The sequence below is a fragment of the Carcharodon carcharias genome, chromosome 17 (assembly GCF_017639515.1).
Source record: "Carcharodon carcharias isolate sCarCar2 chromosome 17, sCarCar2.pri, whole genome shotgun sequence".
NCBI lineage: Eukaryota > Metazoa > Chordata > Chondrichthyes > Lamniformes > Lamnidae > Carcharodon > Carcharodon carcharias.
The window spans coordinates 46,841,881-46,862,574 of NC_054483.1; the positions used below are offsets into that span (position 1 = coordinate 46,841,881).

Below are 20,694 nucleotides of genomic sequence, written 5' to 3' on the forward strand. Positions count from 1 at the left end.
GAACTGGCAACAGCTCTGGATAATTCACAGCTGGTCGAGGCTGAATTTCCAGGAGCTGTCAGTCATCCAGCCATTTATCCCAAATCTTCCCCAGGCTATCTGCTGGCTGGGTGGCTTCAAATGTTTTCCAACCCATTTATCTGGAGTGTTTTCAGACTGGTTGATTATTGGCTCCATCCAAATGCCGCCAACTTGCACAAGTAGTTTCTATCCAGCCAGCCCGCTCCCTGCCATCCCAGTATTTCCACACACACCTCCTGTCCACTACTCACTGGCACATTACCTATTCACCCACCCAGCTCAAATTCTTCCCAGGCTGGTAGACCATGAATAATAGAAAGGAAAATAGAGGAAAACAGAATCTAAATAAGCAAGAGGGGAGAGCAAGAAGGGGGAGAGTGAGAGCAGGAAGAGTGAGAGGGCAAAAGGAGTGAGTGAGAGGGCAAGAGGTGTGAGAGAGAGGGAGAGTGAGAAGGGTGAGAGAGACTGCAATGAGGGTGGGTGAATGAGTGAGAGAGGGTAAGTGTGTGAGTCAGAGGTGTGAGACCACGAGAGGAGTGTGAGAGAGGGAGAAAGGGAGAGGAGGGAGAGAAGTGGGAGGGAAAGAGACGGAGAGGAGTAGGTGAGAGTGAGAGGAGTACGGGTTGGAGAGAGAGAGAGGGAAGCAAGAGAGACCGAGTAGTGAATGAGAAAGAAAAGAGAGTGAGAAGTGAGAAAGAGTGAGAAAAGAAAGACTGAGAAGCGAGCGAGAACAAGAGTGAGAACTGAGGGACAAAGAATACACAGCAAAGGACTAAGTGGAAGAGAAGAGAAAGTGATAGTACAAAACAACAAAGAGTGAAAGAGTTGGGGAAAAATGTGAGAAATGAAGTAGTGAAATAAGATATAGCAAGAATAGAAGGGCAAAGAGAGTAATAGCATAAGTGAGAGAAGGACAGAAATGAAGAATGAGAGAGAATCAACAGGAGTAAAATGATAGAAAACCATTTTCACAGATTGACTCAGGATCCCCTGATCAAGGAGAAAGTGACAGCAATTGTGGTGCCCATGTGTGCTACGAGAATGACCTGTCAACTTCACCAGATTCAGGGTGGTCATCTGGTCTAAATATACTTCATTCATGTTTCCATGGGGCACAGAGAACACTATGGCAACAAGTGGATGGGAAATGAAGAGTCTAGCAGCACATAGAGGGCTGCTGCTTAGAAAATGCTTCTGTTCACTCTTATTGAAGGGTGACTATTCTGGAACAAAGTTAAGATATGGACCAAGGGGGAGAACTGCCTGTTGACCTGAGAAAGATGTCTATGTCACCTGAGAAGATGCAGGAGAGGAAGCAGAATTATTTGTGTTTATGTGGAAGTTCCTCACTCAGCCACTGTGCACTGAGCATGACTGAAGATATCCAACTATCATAGTTCATGGGAACAAATTGAAGTTGGCAGCACAGAAGGAGGCCATTGTGTCTGTGTTGGGTCTTTGCTAGAACCATTGAAAACTAATGTCACTTCCTTGCTCTCTCCCACTCCCTCTATCTTCCTCTAATTCATGTGTTTATCTGCTTTTCTCTTGATGAGAATGTTCTCCAGATTGTGAACAGATGCCAAGGTAGGATTGATGAAACTGTGCTCACTTAAAGTGAAGGTTTGCCAGTATGCTATATGATAAAGCACTGAGCGCACAGCAAGGTGCCACATTAGCAATGCATCCTGCAGCCCCCAGGTACCTGGAGTCGCAACTTGGCATACGTCAAAGGGCAAGGCTTCCTTTGGCTCATAGAATTGCTGTGTGTTCTGTCACCAGCTCATTCTGGCTCCTCATAATATTTGCACACCCTGCATCCTCTTGCACAAGGTGGAACGTAGCCCTGTCAGCCGACTTTTCCTATTCTGATGACTTGTGAATGCTGAAAACATATGAACGTGCAGAACTGACAAGCAGGAAAAGACCAGCTGGTCCATCAAGCAGCATAGCTAAACTCTATCACTCTCTACACCCACCCCTCTCCTCAACCCAACTCATCCATGCAACCTCCTAGTGAGGCAAAAAGCAAGAGAAAAAACTCAGGGTCAATAGCAAAAAAAACAACTTTAAAGTGCTTTATCCTAATAAAATGCTCCAAGGCCCTTCACAAGAACATTATGAAACAGTATTATGACATTGAGCCATATAAGCCGATCTCAAGGGCAATTAGTGATGGGCAGTAAATGCTGGCCTAGTCAGCAACACCCACATCTCTTGGAAGAATTAAAAAACACAAGGACATATTAGATCAGATGACCGAAAACTTGGTCAAGGATGTAGGTTTTAGGGAATGTCTTAAAGGATGAAAGTGAAATAAAGAGACCAAAGTGTAGGGAGGGAATTCCAAAGCTTGAGGTCCAGCAGCTGAAGGCACAGCTACTCTTTGTGGCATGATTAAAATTGGCAATGTTCAAGAGGCTAGAAGTTGGTGAGCTCCGATACTTTAAAGGGTTATGGGACTGGCCAAGGAGATTGTAGAGGTGGAGCAAGACCATGGAAGGATTTGAAAACAAGGATGAGAATTTTAAATTCAAGATGTTGCTTGACCGGGAGCCAATGTAGGTCAGGGTGATAGAGGAACAGGACTTAGTGTGACTTAAAACTTGGACAGTAGAGTTTTGGATGACCTCAAATTTATCAGGAGTATGTTTGGAATAGTAAAATCTGGCAATAAGACATGAATGAGGGTTTCAGCAGTAGATCAGATGAGGCAGGGGTGAAGTCGGGGATGTTATGGAGATGGAATGAGACAGTCTTAGTGATGGTGGGCATAAGAGGACTAAAGCTCATCTCGGGGTCAAATATGATGCTGAGATTGCAAACAGGCTGGCTTAATCTCAGATTGTTGCCAGGGAGTTGATGGAGTCACTAGCTAAGGAATGGAGTTTGGAGTAGGGGCCAATAACGATGGCTTCGCTCTTGCCAATATTCAATTGGAGGAAATTTCTGCTCATCTAGTACTAGATGTTGAATAAGCAGTGTGATAATTTAGCAAAAATGGAAGAATCGAGAGAGGTGCTGGTGTGGTGCTAGACAATTAAAGCTGTGATTTAGGGTGAGGCCAAATGGCCTACTCCTGCTCCCAATTCTTATGTCACTGAGGGGCAGCATGTAGATGGGAGACAAGAGGGGGCCAAGAATAGATCATTGGGGGACACCAGAGATGACGGTGTGTGATCAGAAAGAGAAGCCATTGCAAGTGGTTCTGTAGCTATAGTTAGATAAGAATGGAACTAGGTGAGGGCAGTCCCACTTAGCTGAATGAGAATGGAGTGGCATTGGAGGAACATAGTGTGGTCAGCCATGTCAAAGGCTGCAGACAGTTCATGAAGGGCAAGGAGGGAAAGTTTACCATTGTCATGGTCATATAGGATGCCATTTGTGACTTTGGTTAAGAGCTGTTTTGGTACCGTAGCAGGGATGGAAACCTGATTGGAGGGATTCAAACATGGAGCTCTGCTCTGGGAAGGATGGGAGTGGATTTAGGAGGTGAGAACACTTCAAGGACTTTGGAGAGGAAAGGGAGGTTGGAGATGGGATGGTAGTTTGCAAAGATAGTCGGGTCAATGGTTGGTTTTTTCAGAGTATATGCTTCAACAGCATTTGTTAGGATTGCGATTTGGCATTTGATACCGTATCAAACCACTGTTTGTTATTCTGGGACTCTCATTTAGAATCTGAACACTAATTTAGAGCTGAAACAGTAAGCTCATTAAGTAATTTAATCATGGTGCAACAGGATAATTTATGCAAATATGTGAAATTAGACAGCCGTCTGATCTAAACTTCAGTTCTGCACTAATGACCTATTACATAATGACATAATTGGTAATTTTTTGTAAATACAATTATCAAGATTAAAACTATGGTGGGGTTATTTCATCTAGGCTCATTATGAGTTGATCAGGAGTGTATTTTATTTTACTGTATTTTCTAACCTGCCTGTTTCAATAAGGTAATGTTTTAACAATCGGTTTGTACAGAGACACCAAAGCAGAGTAGGCTGAAGATTAGAGACTTTTGACATGGTGAGATTTATGTGATGTATCCCATTAGTCTCCATGCTTGCCTCATGTGGTACCATTCTCTGCCCAAGTCCTCAGTGTTGAAATTGGTTTGTCCCGCACCTGATTTCTGGGTGAAAGTTTTAGCTCCTATTCTCCCCATCCCCCGCATTCAGAATGTGTGCCAGTCATCAAACCCTGACTTCAAGTGCCCAGGATTGCTTGGCTAAAACTGACTCTAGAACCCTTGATTGCATTAATCAGAGGTATCAATCTTGTCTCAGGACCCCAATTCAGGCAAAAGCTGAATGGTGCATTCCTTTGATGGTCTATCCCATAGTCCTTAAAGGGACTGCTACTAGTCACCAAAGGAAAGGTAAATGTTTCTTGTTTAAGTCCGCCTCAAAATGATGAGCACCAAACCGATAAGTTGCATCAAGCCGCCCAGTCAAGATCATCAGCCCATTGGTTACTTGCAGATGGGACTCGGTGCTGTATTTGGCACGGAAATCATATCAGCACAGAATTCTGCTGGCTTACCAACCATTTCTGTGCAAGTCCAGTTCAAGCCTTCCTGGGCAATGAAAACACAGCTTTTGAGGAATTTGAGAAAAAAAATCATGAGCCTTTGGTACCGATTGATTATGAACCTTAGATGCCGAGTTAAGAATGGAACTGAAGGTCATTGGGTTAAGTAGAGAGAAATGGTGCAGGGAATAGGATGGTTCAAGAGCAGCTGGGATAATAGAAACATCTCCTAATTACATGAAGTGCATTAGGAAGTAGATCAATATTATTTGATTACCTTGAAAAGTCAGAGAGTAACTTAAGAGAACCACCTCTGACTTAATTGATGACTATGAAATAAAATGCAAAACTTACCTTGCCCTCAAAAACATTTTTCCTATTGAACACAACTCCAGAATAGTATGATGGAAATGATGGCTTATTGGCGCCTTCGCTTCTGTATCATAAGTCCTTTAACTGGGCCAATCTATTCTCATCTCCTTTTCCTTGTCCCTCCTGTAAACTTTTTTGTTCTCCTTTCACAAGTACTTGAAAATTCTTTGAAAATTGGCATAGAGACAAATAGACAACACATGTGGGTTCTATGTCATTAGGCAGTGACACCAATACTGGAATAGAGAGGAGCTATACGATTGGGGTCGGCTGCTCCTCACCCTGCTGGAATCAATGTCCTTGCGGAGAGGAGAAATCGGGCTGTAGAAAGGACTTTAAACCAATAAATAGGAGGGAGAAGACTTGAGTGGAAATAAAAATTGCCTAAAGGTTGAAAAAGGGATGAGAGCAAAATCTAGGTCATCAGTTTCATTAAAGATAATACAGTATAAATGCTTCAGGATCGAAAATTAAGAACTAATCATAAAGTAACTGGTTGAAATAAGTGATTTAAAAACAAACTGGGAATGTGATGGGTTGAACGTGAATTAAAACATCAAGGTTTAAGGGCAATTAAAAGTTCTATACTTTAAGTCAACGGGACTACATAATGGTGAGACAAAGATGCAGAAATAGTGTTAAGAGCTGAAAACCCAACTAGGAGCCAACACAGACTCAGATCACAATCTTGTGAAAGGGGAAACCATCCAATTGAAGAAGATCCAAGGTGGAATATGCAAAAAATGGTGGCACCTAGTGAGACTGAAAGAAGTGAATGAAGAATTTATAAATGAAGTAAATGAACCACTAGCTAGAACAGATTAGGATACCACCAGTCTGAATGAGTAATGGGAACAGATTAAAGAACACGTCAAGGAAGGAGGAGCAAACAACGCAGGATTTTTAAGGGGAAAAGATGATCAAGAAATCATGAGTCACGACTGCAATGTTGGAAAAGATGGAAGAAAGGAGAAAATAGAAGAATAGCAATACTGAAGAAGACAAGCTGAAACACAGACACTTAAGTAGTGAGTTAAGAGAATAGAAAAGGCTCAAGAACAATGGTTGAAAGAGCAGTGTATATACTCGAAGAATTGAATCAACTTGGAAGAGAGGACCTTATGCAAAAACAAAAGAGATTAGTGGCATTCAGCATAAAGGACTGAAAACAACAACAACATTAGATGATAAGTAAGGTGTTGTATTAATAAACCCTGATGAAATAAGAAAAAAGATGGAAGAACTATATGCAAAAAATAAAAAACCTGAAATGGTTGAACTGGAAGAAGAGGGTAATGTTAACATAGAATTCATTGGACCAGAAATACTAGACAGTGAAATAAGAGCTGTAATAAGTTAGAAAGAAAGTGGAAAAGCAGCTGGAATAGATGAAATACCTACAGAGTTGATTAAAAATATGTGGAAGAACGTAACATTGATGTTTATTAAGCTGTGTATGCAAAGATATTTACTGATCAGGTGAATGGCCAGAGGACTTCATGCAGACCATAGTGATCACCCAAAGAAAGAAGCCAAAAGCATGCTGATGTTTTGTACAGTTAGTCTGATCATCCATGTATCGAAGGTTGTGTTGAGAATTGTAACGTGAGTGGGTGGGAAGGCACAGAACCACATTGGAGATGACCAGTTTGAATTCCAAGGAAGCAGAGAGACGGGAGAAGCAATCGGCATTATGTTAACTCATCATACTGAATCAAAATATGTCAGTTACACCCTAATTAGCAAGGTGCAACATTTCCATTTTAAATTGGATATAGGAACTTTTGGTGGAAAATAGTGACATCAAGTGCGATAACAAGAAATAAAAACCTGTAAGCAGTGCATATGGGCTGTAAGATAGAATGAATGATAGATACAATGTTGGATAGATAGCAAGTTAACTAGCTGAGTGTGGCCATATTGTCAATATTATATGCACAGCAAGGAGAATGAGAGCAGCATTAAAATTTCACTAATATGTTCTGAATCTGTGTATTGGGCACAGTAGTATAATAGTTATATAACTGGTCTTATAATCTGGAAAACGTGTGTTCAAATCCCACCATCATAGAATTTGAATTCTATCTAAACATGTAACTTTTCACTCTCGTAATGTATTGAAAAATCAAGAAATCCGCTCAAAATGCTCCGTGAAAAGCTATTACCTAGTCATCTATCTTCCGCAACTACAATCTCTCAGGTTGTATTTCCTCCTTTTTGCTACCCTGTTTGTGCTGACCTGTCCCTACTCCATTTCAGAGATTGAAGTGACTGTTTATTACACTTGACAGGGGCCAGTCAGTATTTATCCTGTGCCTCCACTGGACGATCTGCTCGACCAAGCATTTGGACTTGCCCATTTGGCACTGCTCCATCAAATGGCAACAATCCTGGGCTGTCAAACATATTTTCTAACAGCCAAAAATGTTAAGTATTGCTCAGTTCACCCTTGGTCAGTGCATTGGGCATATGTATCTCCCAATACCTTAAGGTATGTGGTATTTTTGCCCTTTGTCATGAAATTCAATAAATGTGGTATGTTAAAACAATGAGCAAACCAGTCATCATTAGTCCCTGAGAGAATCCCAAGAATGAGTACTGGTGAGCAGCACCAATGCAGATCTACCAGTATATAATAACATATTCTGAGTTACTTCTCCCATCATTATAAAAGAGCCTACCCACCAACTCTCCATGATTAAAGATACAAGAAGTTTGCTAGCATAGCATTACGTGTCTTATGTCCGATTCGTATCCCTACACTTTCATATCTCAAAGGCTTCAGACAACCTGAAAGCATTGTTTGTTGGTGTGGTGGAATACCCTCCACTTGCCTTGATAAGTACAGCTGCAACGACATTTAGAAAACTGAGTGTCTGTCCAAGACTTGGCAGGGAAATTACATTAATTGGCTAGCTCTTTCAAAGAGCTGGCACAGGATTGATGGGGTGAATGGCCTCCTTCTGCACTATAAGATGCTATGGCTTTAGTTCATGTGAATTCTAGTTTGTTGGCCTTAAGCAGTGTGTTTTTTTTTTTCACTTCAGCTTCGGAAAGCGATTATTGACCACGTGTCTGATTCCTTCCTGGACACCAATGTTCCCCTCCTAGTTCTGATTGAAGCTGCAAGAAATGGAAATGAAAAGGACGTCAAAGAATATGCAGCTATATTCAGAGAGCACGCCAGTAAACTTGTAGAGGTAAGTGTTTAGACTGTTTGCATGCATCCATTACTTTGGTATTTGGTGGCATGAAGCCTTTGAGATATGAAAGTGTAGGGGTATGCATTGGACATAAGACATGTAATGCTATGCTAGCAAACCCCTTGTATCTTTAATCATGGAGAGTTGGTGGGCAGGCTCTTTTATAATTTTGGGAGATGTAACTTAGAATGTGTTATCTGATAGATTTGTGAATGTGTATCTCTTGTTTTGTTAAATATTCATGAAGAGCATCCACTTGTACATCTCAGGGTTAAACAGGTTCAGCTGTTGTGGCTGATACACAATTCACATCCAATCAGTATTTAAAGTGAGCAGATACAGAACTTGACTTTCTTGGGGTTTGATCCTTTTGTGGACTGAAAGGGCTGGGGGACCTTCAGATGCAGAACTTTCTCTCACACATTTCTTCCAACCCTCTGCTAGGTACCTGGATTGTGTCGCGAAACTTAACAATTGTTCATAGAAATCTAGTCACACTTTCATCAATGAAGTGGAATGTACGCTTTAAGTTCATTAAGTTATAATATTTCTCTTTTTTTTATACCTGCATTTGAGGCAGTTCAGAGAAGGTTCATTAGGTTAATTCCACCTCATGAGGAAAAGCTGAACAGGCTGAGCCTGTCCTCATTGGAGTTGAGAAGAATGAGAGGTGATTTTATTGGCCTGGATTTTTCCAATGGCAGGTGGCCTGAGTGGGAGTACATGGGGGTGGGAGCGGAGGTGATCACTGCCTGCGATCGGCTGCACACCGCCATTTTACACAGGCGGGCCAATTAAGGCCCGCCCAGCGGAATACGCATCCTGTAGCCCAGAGCTGCCTCAGGGAGATTGAATGGATATGAAAATAATTAAAGAATCGGTTTAAAAATTTATTCAAACATGTCCCCCATGAGTTGGGGCATGTTTGTAAAGGTGGGAAAATGTATTTATTTATTTTATAAAAGCTTCAGGAAGCCTCATCCTGTCCATGGATGAGGTTTCCTGAAAAACGCGAAGGCCTCCTGGGCTCTTCACCTGCCTGGCAACCTTAAGGTTGGATGGGCAGTGTTCTTAATTACTTTAATTAATTTCTTAATGGTCTTAATAGGCCATTGACATTTTGGCGAGCACGCAGCCGAATGAAATATTGCAATAGCAGGTGATGATACCGGGACGCACACCAGACATCATGTGTTATTTTACATGTCGGCGTGTCGGGCACACCAACTGGGAGATTCTGCCCATTGAGGTCTTGACAGGGTAGATGTTGAGAGGATGTTTCCCCTCATGGGTGGAATCTAGAACTAGACAGCACAGTTTCAAAGTAAGTGGTCTGCCATTTAAGAGATAGATGAGGAGGAATTACTTCTCTGAGGGCCATTAGTCTTTGGAATCCTCTACCCCAGCGAGCAGCGGAGGCTGGGTCACTGAATATATTCAAGGTTGACTTTGACAGAATCTGATCTACGAGTGAGTCAAGGCAGTAGACAGGAAAATGAAGTGAAGGCCACAATCAGATTAGCCATGATCTTATTGCATAACAGAGCAGGCTCGAGGGGCCAAATGGCCTAATTCTGCTCCTAATTTGTTTGTACTTAGGTTTTGTTCCAGCAGTCCCCACCACTCATAGTGGGTGTGTAGCTACTGAGACAATTTGCCCACTACCCTTGGTGGCCTGTTTATATGACTCTTAGTAGAATGCTACACATGCCCTTTGTTAAAGATGTGCGTGGGTTACAAATAAATATTTCTGATTTGCAACGAAACAATCAACTTGTTCAAACTAAACGCATGAATCAGATATATTCAGCTCTGTTGTGATATCGTTAAACTCACATTCCCGGGCTCATGCCACAGTCTAAAAAAAACCAATCTGTGGAAGTGCTGGTGTTTTAATTATTAGGTGTTTCCTGAAAGAAATTCAGCAAAGCTCCAAACTCTGGTTCATGAGGGAAAACAACCTGAGCTCTGCTGACAGGGAAGTTCGGAAGAGAAGAAGCTCTTAAAGAGACATGTGCATTGTTGTACATTTGTTTCCATAGTTGCATATTTTCCACTACTTTTGTTGCTTTGGTTTCTGTTCTGTGTTCTCTCCTTCTGCCCAGGATTTTTCCAGATGTTTTTTGGTAGCAGCAGAGATGCTTGAAGTAGGAAAAGCTTCCCCTCCAAATAGCCAAATGAAATTAAATATTCATAAGAGTTCAGCGAGACTTGGAAAGTGTTTAAAAATAAAAAGAAGCAATACAAACCTTGTACAAACCATCATTGCATAGGCAGTGGTTAGATGACTGTGTCCAGTCTTTGGCTGCCTTGTTTTAGGAAGGATGTTATGGCATGGAGAGTGTGCAGAAGTGATATCCTAAGATGACCCCTGAAGTGAGAGACTTTAGTTTATAAGACGAACTGAGAGTCTTTTGAATACAACTGCAAAGGCTAGACATATCGCATTCAAAATTATATGAGGTTTTCATCAAGTGAACTGGGAGGAAAAAAGTTATTTGCAAAGTTAACCTTAGATTTGTGGCCTGCAAAAATGACAGGAAAAATTCAAAGATGTATTTATTTTGCTGAGGATTTTGAGGGCAGAGAATGCCCTACTAGAAAGAGCGATGCAAGCAGAATCCATAATTTCTTCCAGCCACTTCAGCTATCACACTCGTCTTTATCTAAAAGACTTTAGTTTGTCAAAAATATTGAGATGAAATTTTATAAGCTGCTGCAGCAAGTGTTAGTATAATAAAAGCAAAATACTGCAGATGCTGGAAATATGAAAGAAAAACAGAAAATGCTGGAAAAACTCCGCAGGTCTGACAGCATCTGTGGAGGGAGAAACAGAGTTAATGTTTTGAGTCTGTATGAGCCTTCTTCAGAGCTAGGTATTGGTATAACTTGCTTTTCTGCCTTGTCCCCTCTAACCTGCAGCCAATAACTTACAAACTTGTTCCCTCGCAACAGTCAATAACCTATAGCTGACCTCAGGCTTGTGGTTATTTACCACAAGTAGGTTTTCTGGCCTTAACTAGACATTCTACCTGGAACGCAACTCCACCTTGAAGTACATTTTGTGAAATATTGTACAACATTCCTATTATAAAGCAGCATAACCTCCATCTCACTATTAGCGCAGGGCCTAAACTTTAAATTGCCACAACAATTTCCGCTGCCCACCATTTTTGTCAGGTTGGGAATCATCGAAGGCCACAACCCCACACTAAAGAAAGTGACGTTGTATTCACAATTTAAATCCCTGCTGGAAGTTCAAATTTTCCTGCGTACGATATTTTTTGTGTAGGTGATTGGGTTCCTGAAGGCTGTGGGAATCCTACCAGCTAAGTGAGTTTGTAAACCTTGGGGGAACCCTGCCGTGCTGTCAAGAACTTTTTGACAGGTAATTTTAAAGGAGGCATGGAAGGGCATGAGGAACATGAGGAGGCCTGGAGGGGGTATGAGGCTGGGTAAGGGGTGAGGGCTAGGGGATGTAACAGTCACCTATAGAACTGGGCTGATGCCTCAGGGAGCCAAGGCGGGCCTCCTAACCAGTTGGCCTGCCATCCGCCTGCCTCTGTCTCTGCCTTGGGCCCTCCTGGGGAGGTGGCAGACCCAAATCTTGCCTGTCCACATCTTACAGAGATGAAAATTTCTGTGTAGGTGGGAGGAGGTGATTGGTTTAAGGATTGCAAAGTTAGAAAATGGCTCAACTTATGTTTCCTGAAGCAGAGGGGAAGATCCGACCCCAGGTGTTGTTTATGAACGTAACTGTGACTATGCGTATATATAATTACAGTGCCTTTCATGACCAAATAATCCGCTTAGAGATGTTGGTTCTGCTTGGCCTGGACATGGGGAATAACACTTCTGCTGTTCTTCAAAATCGTGTCATGGGATTTTTTAGTTCCACCTGAGAGGGTGTTAGTTGAGTGCCTCATCTGAAGGATAGCATCTCTGACAGTGCAGCACTCCCTCAGTACTACACTAGACGTTTCTGTGTTCAAGCTCCTGCAGTGGGATTCCAACCCACTACCTTCTGGTTCTGAGCTGAAATCGCTGCTCACTGTGCTTTGACTGACACCAATACAGAAACCTATTCAAATAGCTAACAATGATAAATTACCAATATAGGCTTACTTATCACCCATTCACAGTGGGTAAGGAACATGCTGAAAGTGAAAAAGCAATGAGATTATAACCTCTGTAGAAGAGTCATATGGATTTGGAACATTAACCCTGTTTCTATCTCCCAGATGCTGTCGGACCTGCTGAGTTTTTCTAGCAATTTCTGTTTTTGTTTCAGATTCCCAGCATCCGCAGTATTTTGCTTTTATTTTAGGGATTATGACCCACCTTGGCTTTGGTTAAGTGTTTCCTCTTTTGTGCAAGAACACCTTGTAAAAAGATGATTATAATTACAGCCCATTGTCTGAACGTTGTGCTGAATAGCTGCATCTGGTTGCAGACACTTAATGGTCTAGTAAATTAACTGCAGTATATGATCAATTATTTCTCTCACACTGATACAATCCATGTTAAATAAATAAATGCTAAGGCCACGTCACGTCTCGTTCAGAAAGCTAAGTTTCAATTATGTTCCTCTCCTCTCACCTTTATTTAATAATGAAAAGGCTAGCACCCAATAGAAATTAATGTCTGCGTCTCTGGTCCCTCATGATATCCAATTCCACTTTCAATAGAAACTTCAAATACCGGCTAGCCTTCTGAAAGTTAACAGTGCCATGGCCTCATTACGGGCTACTCTTCTACTGACAGTTCATTATCTCCATGCTCACAATTAAAGAGCAGTCAACAAGTTAATTATCCTGTATAAAGTCCACCTGATCTCTCGAGTCCAGCAATCCTCTGGGTCAGTTAATCATTCCCATCCAAACAAATAAAGCTCTGCGGTTTGCATGTGATGTTTAAGTATGAGTTATTCCTAGATCCATGGTGTGTTACAAATTCATCCGTGCAGAACAATTCAGGCTTTACTTTCCCAGTAAGTCCTGTTGATCTCCTGTTATGTTGCTCACTAGTAGTTTGGGGGCGAGAGCACAGAGATGATATCTTGTGTGATTCCATTGTGAGCTGGGGAGTGGAGCACAGAATTACATTGGATTTTACAATACAGAAACAGGCCATTCAGCCTATCTGGTCTTTGCTGTTTAGATTCTGTATGAGTCTCCTCACACATTATTTATCTAACCCTATCATCATATCCTTCTAGTTCTTTCTCCTGCATGTGTTTATCTAACTTCCCCTTCAATGCATCTGTACAAATTGCATCAACTACTCCTTATGGTATCAAGATCCACATTCTCACCATGCTCTGGGTAAAGACTTTTCTCCTGACTTCCTCGAGTGACTTATATCTATAGCCCCTAGTTTTGGTCCACCCCATAAGTGGTAACATGTTCTCTACATCTATCCTCTTAAACCCCTTCATAATTTTAAAGGCCTCCAAAGGGTACCAAACAGATTGATTATCAGCCTGTAAATCCTTCCACTACGCCTGATGGCAGAGTGGGAGAGTTTCCTGCTCTGCCAGAGTGCAGAAGGCAACAGCAAACCACTGTAGCACTTGGACAAGTATCCAGTGGAAGTCCATGGTCACTAATGCTCTCTTAGGGCATGGTGTCTGGAGGAGGAGGAATGGTTACCCCACAGCCTGCTCTTTCCTAGCGAAAAGAGCCCAGCCTGTTTCATCTTTACAGTAGGAAAGGAGGGAAAATCAAACACAGTAAGTTGGGGGTAGGGGATGGAGGGTGGGGGTTTTGGGCAGTAGAAGTGGGTGGTGGAATAAAGACAGAAAAAGCTGGAAAAACTCAGCAGGTCTGGCACCATTTGTGGATAGAGAAACAGAGTTAACATTTCAAGTCCAATATGACTCTTCTTCAGAGTGTGGGGAAGGAGGCCGAGTAGAATACTGTAGGGAGAAGAAATGAAGGGGGTGAGGAAGTGAGGGGTGTGGTGGACGATACAGGTGACATGTTATCAGCGTAGTTACCACAACCTGCTCTAGAAGAAAAGTGTTTGTCTGCAATCTGCCCACATTAATGGCCCTGAATCTACTGATATATATACACCTGCTGAAATAAATATTCAGGTGCACTATGCAATGTTGTGCTCTTGAGTGTGGAGTCATAGTTGATAGAAGTGTGGAGCACAGTTATTTAGCATTGTGTGACTTTCTGTCCTGGGTGTGAGATCTCACTCTGAACATACTGTCACTGAATTTACCCTTTTGTCTTGTCACTCTATTAGCTAACTGCCAAGAGTTTGAACTTGTAGCATTTGATGATGTTCAGATCCTGCTGCATATGGATTGACCTGAACTGTTCCCAATAGCCCAGTCTTTCTGGTACAGTATTTTACTGCACCAGCAAGCTCAGTGAATTTCAAAATCTCATTCTCAGTGACTCGTCTGATTCACTATCTAATATCAGAAGTGCTATTATTACTCGATGCAAAATAATTCATAGGGAAAGTGTTCCTATGGTATTAAATTGAATTCAGCACCTTATTGCAATGCCAGATAGCACTATCAAATAAGAATATTGTTTAATGACAGGCAAAGCTGAATCTTTCAATGGATGAAGGAGCTTTTATGCTAGTGTACTAGTTAGTGTACTTTCTTAATTGTTAATATATTAGTAAGATGGTATTTCTGCTTTCCTCTTTTTGAATCCGAAATGCAAGATGTAAATTGGAACCCTCAGATTACTGAAATAGGCAACAGTAACTTTCATTTAAATAAAAGCAAAATACTATGGATGCTGGAAATCTGAAATAAAAACAGAAAAACTCAGCAGGTCTGGCCACACCTGTGAGGAGGGAAACAGAATTAATGTTTTGAGTCCAGCATGACGGAACTGAAGAAGAGTCAGAGTTAATTACTTGCATTTGTTTAGCACCTTCAATGTCATATATCTCAAGTGTTTCATAGGAGTGTTATCAGGCAAAATTTGACACCAAGCCACATGAGGAGATATTAATGAAAAGTGATTAAAATCTTGATCCCAGTTAGGTTTTAAGTGGAATTTCATTGGAGGAGAAAGAGGTAAAGACGCAGAGAGATTTAGGGAGGGAATTCCAGGGCTTAGGGCCAAGGCAGCTGAAGGCAGAGCATTCAATGGAGGAGTGAAGGAAATTGGAAATGTAGCAAGATTAAAGCTGAGATAAGTAATTGAATAAAGTCAGGAGTCTGTACGTTTTATGGGATTCTTTTCTTCTGTTGAATTTTAAATGTAACAAATTTGCAGAATTCACCTGAGTAATAAATGAAAATTATAGTCCATTCTGTGAAGTCAAATAACCAGTTCCAAATTTCTAAGGCCTGGATTTTACCCTTGATGGGCCCGTGCGATTGGTGGGCCAAGGACCGATCGGCAACAGGCCCCTGACCGCGATTAGCCCACGGCCGTGATTTTACACTGGCTAGCCAATTAAAGCCCGCCCAGCGTGAAACCCATCTTCTCAATGTGGTTTGGAAGGGCCGGGTGGGGGCGGGGACCTGTTGGGCACTGGGTGCAATGGCGAGCCGGCGGGAGGTTTAAAAATGGCACAGGCCAGTCCCTGAAGCTGCCTGGGGAGAATCATATATTCTGCATTCTGGAGACTGAAGCTATGGCCTCAACAGCGGTTGGAGACCCCAGGCAGGAGGGCAGATCGGGTGGGCACTCAGCCCTCCCATTTTTGGATGAATGCCTTGAGGAGCTATTGGAGGAAATGGTTGCCAGGCAGGATATCCTCATTCCCAGGGATGGAAGGAAGAGGCCGCCGCACCAAACAAAAAAAGCTTGGGAGGAGGTGGCAGCCGAGGTCAGCAGCCATGACGTTGTGCGGGCGCACATGGTGCAGTGTCGCAAAAGGTTCAACAACCTGCTGCACCATGAAGGGTGAGTATCGTGTTGGCATGGATCAGTGTGGAGAAGTGTTAAGGTCTGGCTGTCCCCCCGTGGAGCTCAGGGGTGTTAGAGTCTGAGTGCCAACTGTCAATGACTCCAGAGCTGGCTAAAGGGGTGAGCCCTGGCTGCTTGGACTGAGTGCCTTGCTCAAGGGCCACGACACACATGTGCTTTGCAAGGTGTTCCTCAGGTGGGGTTGGCCAGGCTGCAATGGCGCTGCAGGTAGAGAGTGGACTAATCAATGCTCCTCTGTCCTTTCAGGAGAAGGCATCCCATAACCACATTGAGAGAACATGGACAGGTGGAGGCCTCCAAACCTAATATTGACCAGATTTGAGCAGGATGCCTTGGAGCTGGAGAGCCATAATGCACGTTGCTTAGTCGCTGGTGGAGAGGCGGGGATGCCAGATGAAGGTAAGAGTGCAGTGCACAGCGGTGAGAGTTTCAGATGGTGCAAACATTCTTGTGTAGTCTCATCATTGATGGGAGCCTCAAAACTGGATTCCCATTGATCATTGAAAGACGATGGCACCATGATGCATATCTCCATTGTCTCAGCAGGGTGCCTGGTATGCACAGTGACAGTGTGGTGACTTTAACTAATGACATGTCCTTGTTCTCCCTTTGATTCACCAGCATGCACTCATTCACAGGACCCCGAAGAGCCGCCCCTGATACGAGAGGACCACCAGGCTTCAGCTGCACCTGTGTCACACTCGCTTTCTGAACCAGGCACCAATGCAGATACCAGCACCTCGGTGGGCATTATATCCTCAGCTAGAATGTCGGTGCACAGCAGTGAGGGCACTTCACACTCGCTCGAGGTGCAGGCGGAGGCAGAGAGTGCCCAGGGCACCGGCAGTCAGGGGACTGCTGGAGACCAGGGCGATGCTGAGTTGAAGGCAGATGATGAGCCTCTGGAGTCCTCTGTTAGGTAGCAGATGCTATGTGTCCAGCAGGATGTGCTGGAGGATCTGATGGAAATCCATGAGGGAATGCGTGCCATGGTCTCCGTTGTGGAGGAGTCCATGTGGAGCATGAGCACTGTGTTGACCCTCATGGTGGAGTGCACTGTCTTCTCCATTGAGAGAGTGGCAACTCTCATGGACAGGCAGCTCTGGAACAGAATCAAGAGTTCCTGGGGGTTCAGTTCGGACCTGCAAGTCCTCACACAGACAATGTCCTCAGGTGGTCAGTGCCAGTGTGGGAGATGGATGAGGCACCCAGTATCCCAGCTAGGTGCCCGTTCATCAGTGGTGAGCAGGGAGGTTCAGAGTGAACTCACATTGGCGCATGAGCTGCTTGTCGTCTCTGTGGCCTCCTCTCAGGGCGTTCTGGATGATGGCAGCAGCTCCTCCGCCCCTCTGCCAGTGACTGTGACATCTGATAAGGCTGCGATGACTGGGGAGATGCCATTTGTGGAACTGGACGCTCCTTCTCAGGTGGGGCCAGCACAGGCTCCACTGGCCAACGGACGCCCGCCAAGGTCATCAAGACCAACAAGACAGCAGAATCAGCAGGCTGTCTCCAATGCCAGTGCCAACAAGTGGGGAGGCACCAAGACACAGCTCATAATGTAAGTTTATGGCACCATGAACACAAGAGGGACTGGTCACGGGTGATCTTCTGTTCTGTAATGTTTCATTTATATGTTTACTGGTGTGAAAATGTACACCAGAGATGGTAATGTTCATTTGTTTTGAGTACGAAAATTACTTGAATTTTGATTTGTCATAATGGCCTGAGTATGCTTCACCTTTTTTTTCTGGTGAGGGTATGCTGGTATATAATGCTAGACATGAGTAGCTCTAAACTTCATTGCACAGGCACTGAGTGGACTTTGGGTTCATATGAAAGGATTGTTTCAGGCATCCTGGATAGAGATGGCATCCCTGGCATGAAGTGGAAACAGATTGTTGGCAGCCTAGCTGAAGGAGCTTGGATCAAGGCATCCCTGGTGCCCTGCCTCCCTGAAGGAAACAGAGGTCTACCTCTATGCCCTCAGCATTCTCCTCAGCCTGCTCTTCTAACTCACTGCTGGATTCATCCTCTATGGCCTGTGTAGCTGTGACAAGATCCTCTTCCTCCAGTGGGTCCGCCCTTGGTAGTGCCAGATTGTGGAGAGTGCAGCATGCAACCACTATCAGTGACACCAACTCTGGGGATCCCATTGAACAGTCCAGGCATCGGAAGCGCATCTTCAGAAGACCTATGGTCCTCTCTATCACCGCTCATGTGGTGACATGATTCCTATTGTTTCGCTGCTCTGCCAGTGGCGGAGAGGCATCATGAGCCACCTTTTCAGGGGATAGCCCTTGTCACCCAGCAGCCATCCATCTACTTGGGCTGGAGCACTGAAGAGCCTTGGCATCTGGGAGTGTCTGAGGATGTAAGCATCATGGGAGCTGCCAGGGTACCTTGCACAAACTTGCAGAATCTGCATCCTGTGATCACACACTATCTGCACGTTCATCGAGTTGAATTCCTTCCTGTTGACAAAGGCACCCGGCTGACCCTCTGGCACCTTGGTGGACACATGTGCAGTCGATGGTGCCCTGGATGTGGGGGATACCAGCAGTCTCTGCAAAGCCTCTGGCTCGCTCAGTCTGTATGGCCTTGTCCATACAGAAATGAATAAATGTCATTACCCACCTGAACAGAGCTTCTGTCACCAGCTTGATGCAACTGTGGACAGCTGATTGGGAGACTCCACGTAGATACCACACTGACCCTTGGAAAGAGCCGGAGGCATAGAGCCACTGGCATGTGGTGACCACCCACATAGTTGGAGGTGATCTCCGGCCCAATCATCTGACAAATGGAGGTCTCTGTTTCCCTTGAGAGGTGAAGCCTCCTTCAGTTTTGCACCTCAGACATACTGAGGTAGCTGCATCGCTGCCTGTAAACCCTGGCAGCAGGATAATGGCGTCTCCTGCAGCCCCTTCAGCCTTGGACTTCCTGCTGGCCCTGTGCCCCTTGTGCCTGTGCCTCTCCTCCCACAGGTCCCTCCCCTGGAAGCTGCATTGGGACACCCGGCCTCCTCTCCCTTCTGCCCCTCTCTTTCTCCTCAGAGGAGGTCCTCCAGCGGAGACCACAATCCCCATTACCAGGGTAACGGAAGGCTGTCTGATACCTGGAAGGTCCACACGATCACAATCAGCCGGGGGCCTTGGAGACACCAATGAGTCTTGAAATGAAGCCTGGAAATGCTAAGAATGAAGCCCTGAACAGAGATGAAGCTGTCAGTTTCAAATAAGCAACCAGCAGAAAACTATCTCCTAAACTCCTCACTACTCACACTGGCAATGCTACTGACCCTTTTTATCCCGCCCTTGGATGAGGTTTTACAAAATGTGGGCTGTCTGCCTGTCCGTTTTGCCCGTGCGATGAGTGTGAAATCACACAGGCAACGAAAAACCTGGATCAATTGTGTTTTTAATGACCTTATGTGACCTTATAATTGTTGGCAGGTGTGTCTCCGATACCCATGCGTGCCCATCAGCCTGAAGATTGCGCACATGCAGGATGACATCAGAACGCTTGCCAACGTCTTCCTGCGCAATTTTACGCCTGATCGGGTTGGGCACACGCCCGCCTGCGAGGCGTAAAATTCTGCCCTAAATTTCTGTTGTAATGGTAAAAAGCCAAAAGGAAAGACTTGGAATTCATATGGCAGCTTTCACAGTCTCAGGATGGTATAAAGCACTTCATAGCCTCTAATGAAGTATAGTTGAAATGTAGGGTTGTTTTGTAATGTAGGAAACTATTGACATTATATTGTAATGATCAATTTAGCGAATAGTCCATAAGATCTTCATAGCTGATTGATCAGTATACAGAGATTAGAGTCCTCAGTGTCTGCTGCTTCTCCCATAAATCACAGTGCGTACTGCACTTCTCAGCGCTACTGTAGGCATTTGATCAAATAGATGCTCAGCCTCTTCTCCCTGAAGCGCTGCTTAGAATGTTAGTTTTATAAAAAGTTTTGTGTTTTTTTTTATATCGTTCTGTTCATTGCTCTAAACCCAAAATTGGCATTATGAAGAGGAGTACTGTTAAGCTGTTCGAAGTGCTGTAAACAGCACTGCTCAGCCATGCAGGCACCTGACGATCTCTCCTTGATATCTAGTAAAGGACAGCGATCAGCCCTGCAGTGCTGCCATTATAAATTCATGCTTCCATTTTCAACATTAACAATGTTACAAAATTACCATGAGGCAATTGTTTTTCAACAACAGGGAACTGCTGCAAATTGATGACTCCAGATGATTACAGTATGTAGTATGAGACAGACAGTTGTATTAGAAAAGAGATTATCATAGTTTGCAGTGACTGATCAGTCCCAAGTAAGTACTATGTACTGTCTATGAACCGTATGATAATGATACAGACCAACTTTATTACTTGTTGGCTGTGGAGTGCTGGGAAAGGCTTCATAAACTCCCAAATCCGCTTATTTATTTCCTGAGTAAAGAGGGATTATGTCAGGAATTAGCCTTTTTTTCTTCTCCCAGGATGAAAATGATAGCTTCTAATTGTCAAAGATGGCAAGCTTAGACTATTCCGAGAGCCTGGGAAATATTGGAAAGTTAGTCTGGTAAACGCAGTTAGCAAGCATCTTGGGAATGAAGAGAACTTTATCCCCAGGCTCCAAGCAAAGGTCTG

The 20,694-nt window shown here is 43.8% G+C and overlaps 1 protein-coding gene across 1 annotated transcript in view; it reads left to right on the plus strand.

The window, feature by feature from the left end:
• LOC121289841 (catenin alpha-3-like) overlaps positions 1-20,694 on the plus strand; it is a 1,845,970-nt gene that overhangs the window by 795,748 nt on the left and 1,029,528 nt on the right. The window contains exon 9 of the mRNA XM_041209732.1: positions 7,976-8,128. Coding sequence (XP_041065666.1) covers positions 7,976-8,128 — 153 coding nt within the window. The remainder of the gene's footprint in view (positions 1-7,975; positions 8,129-20,694) is intronic.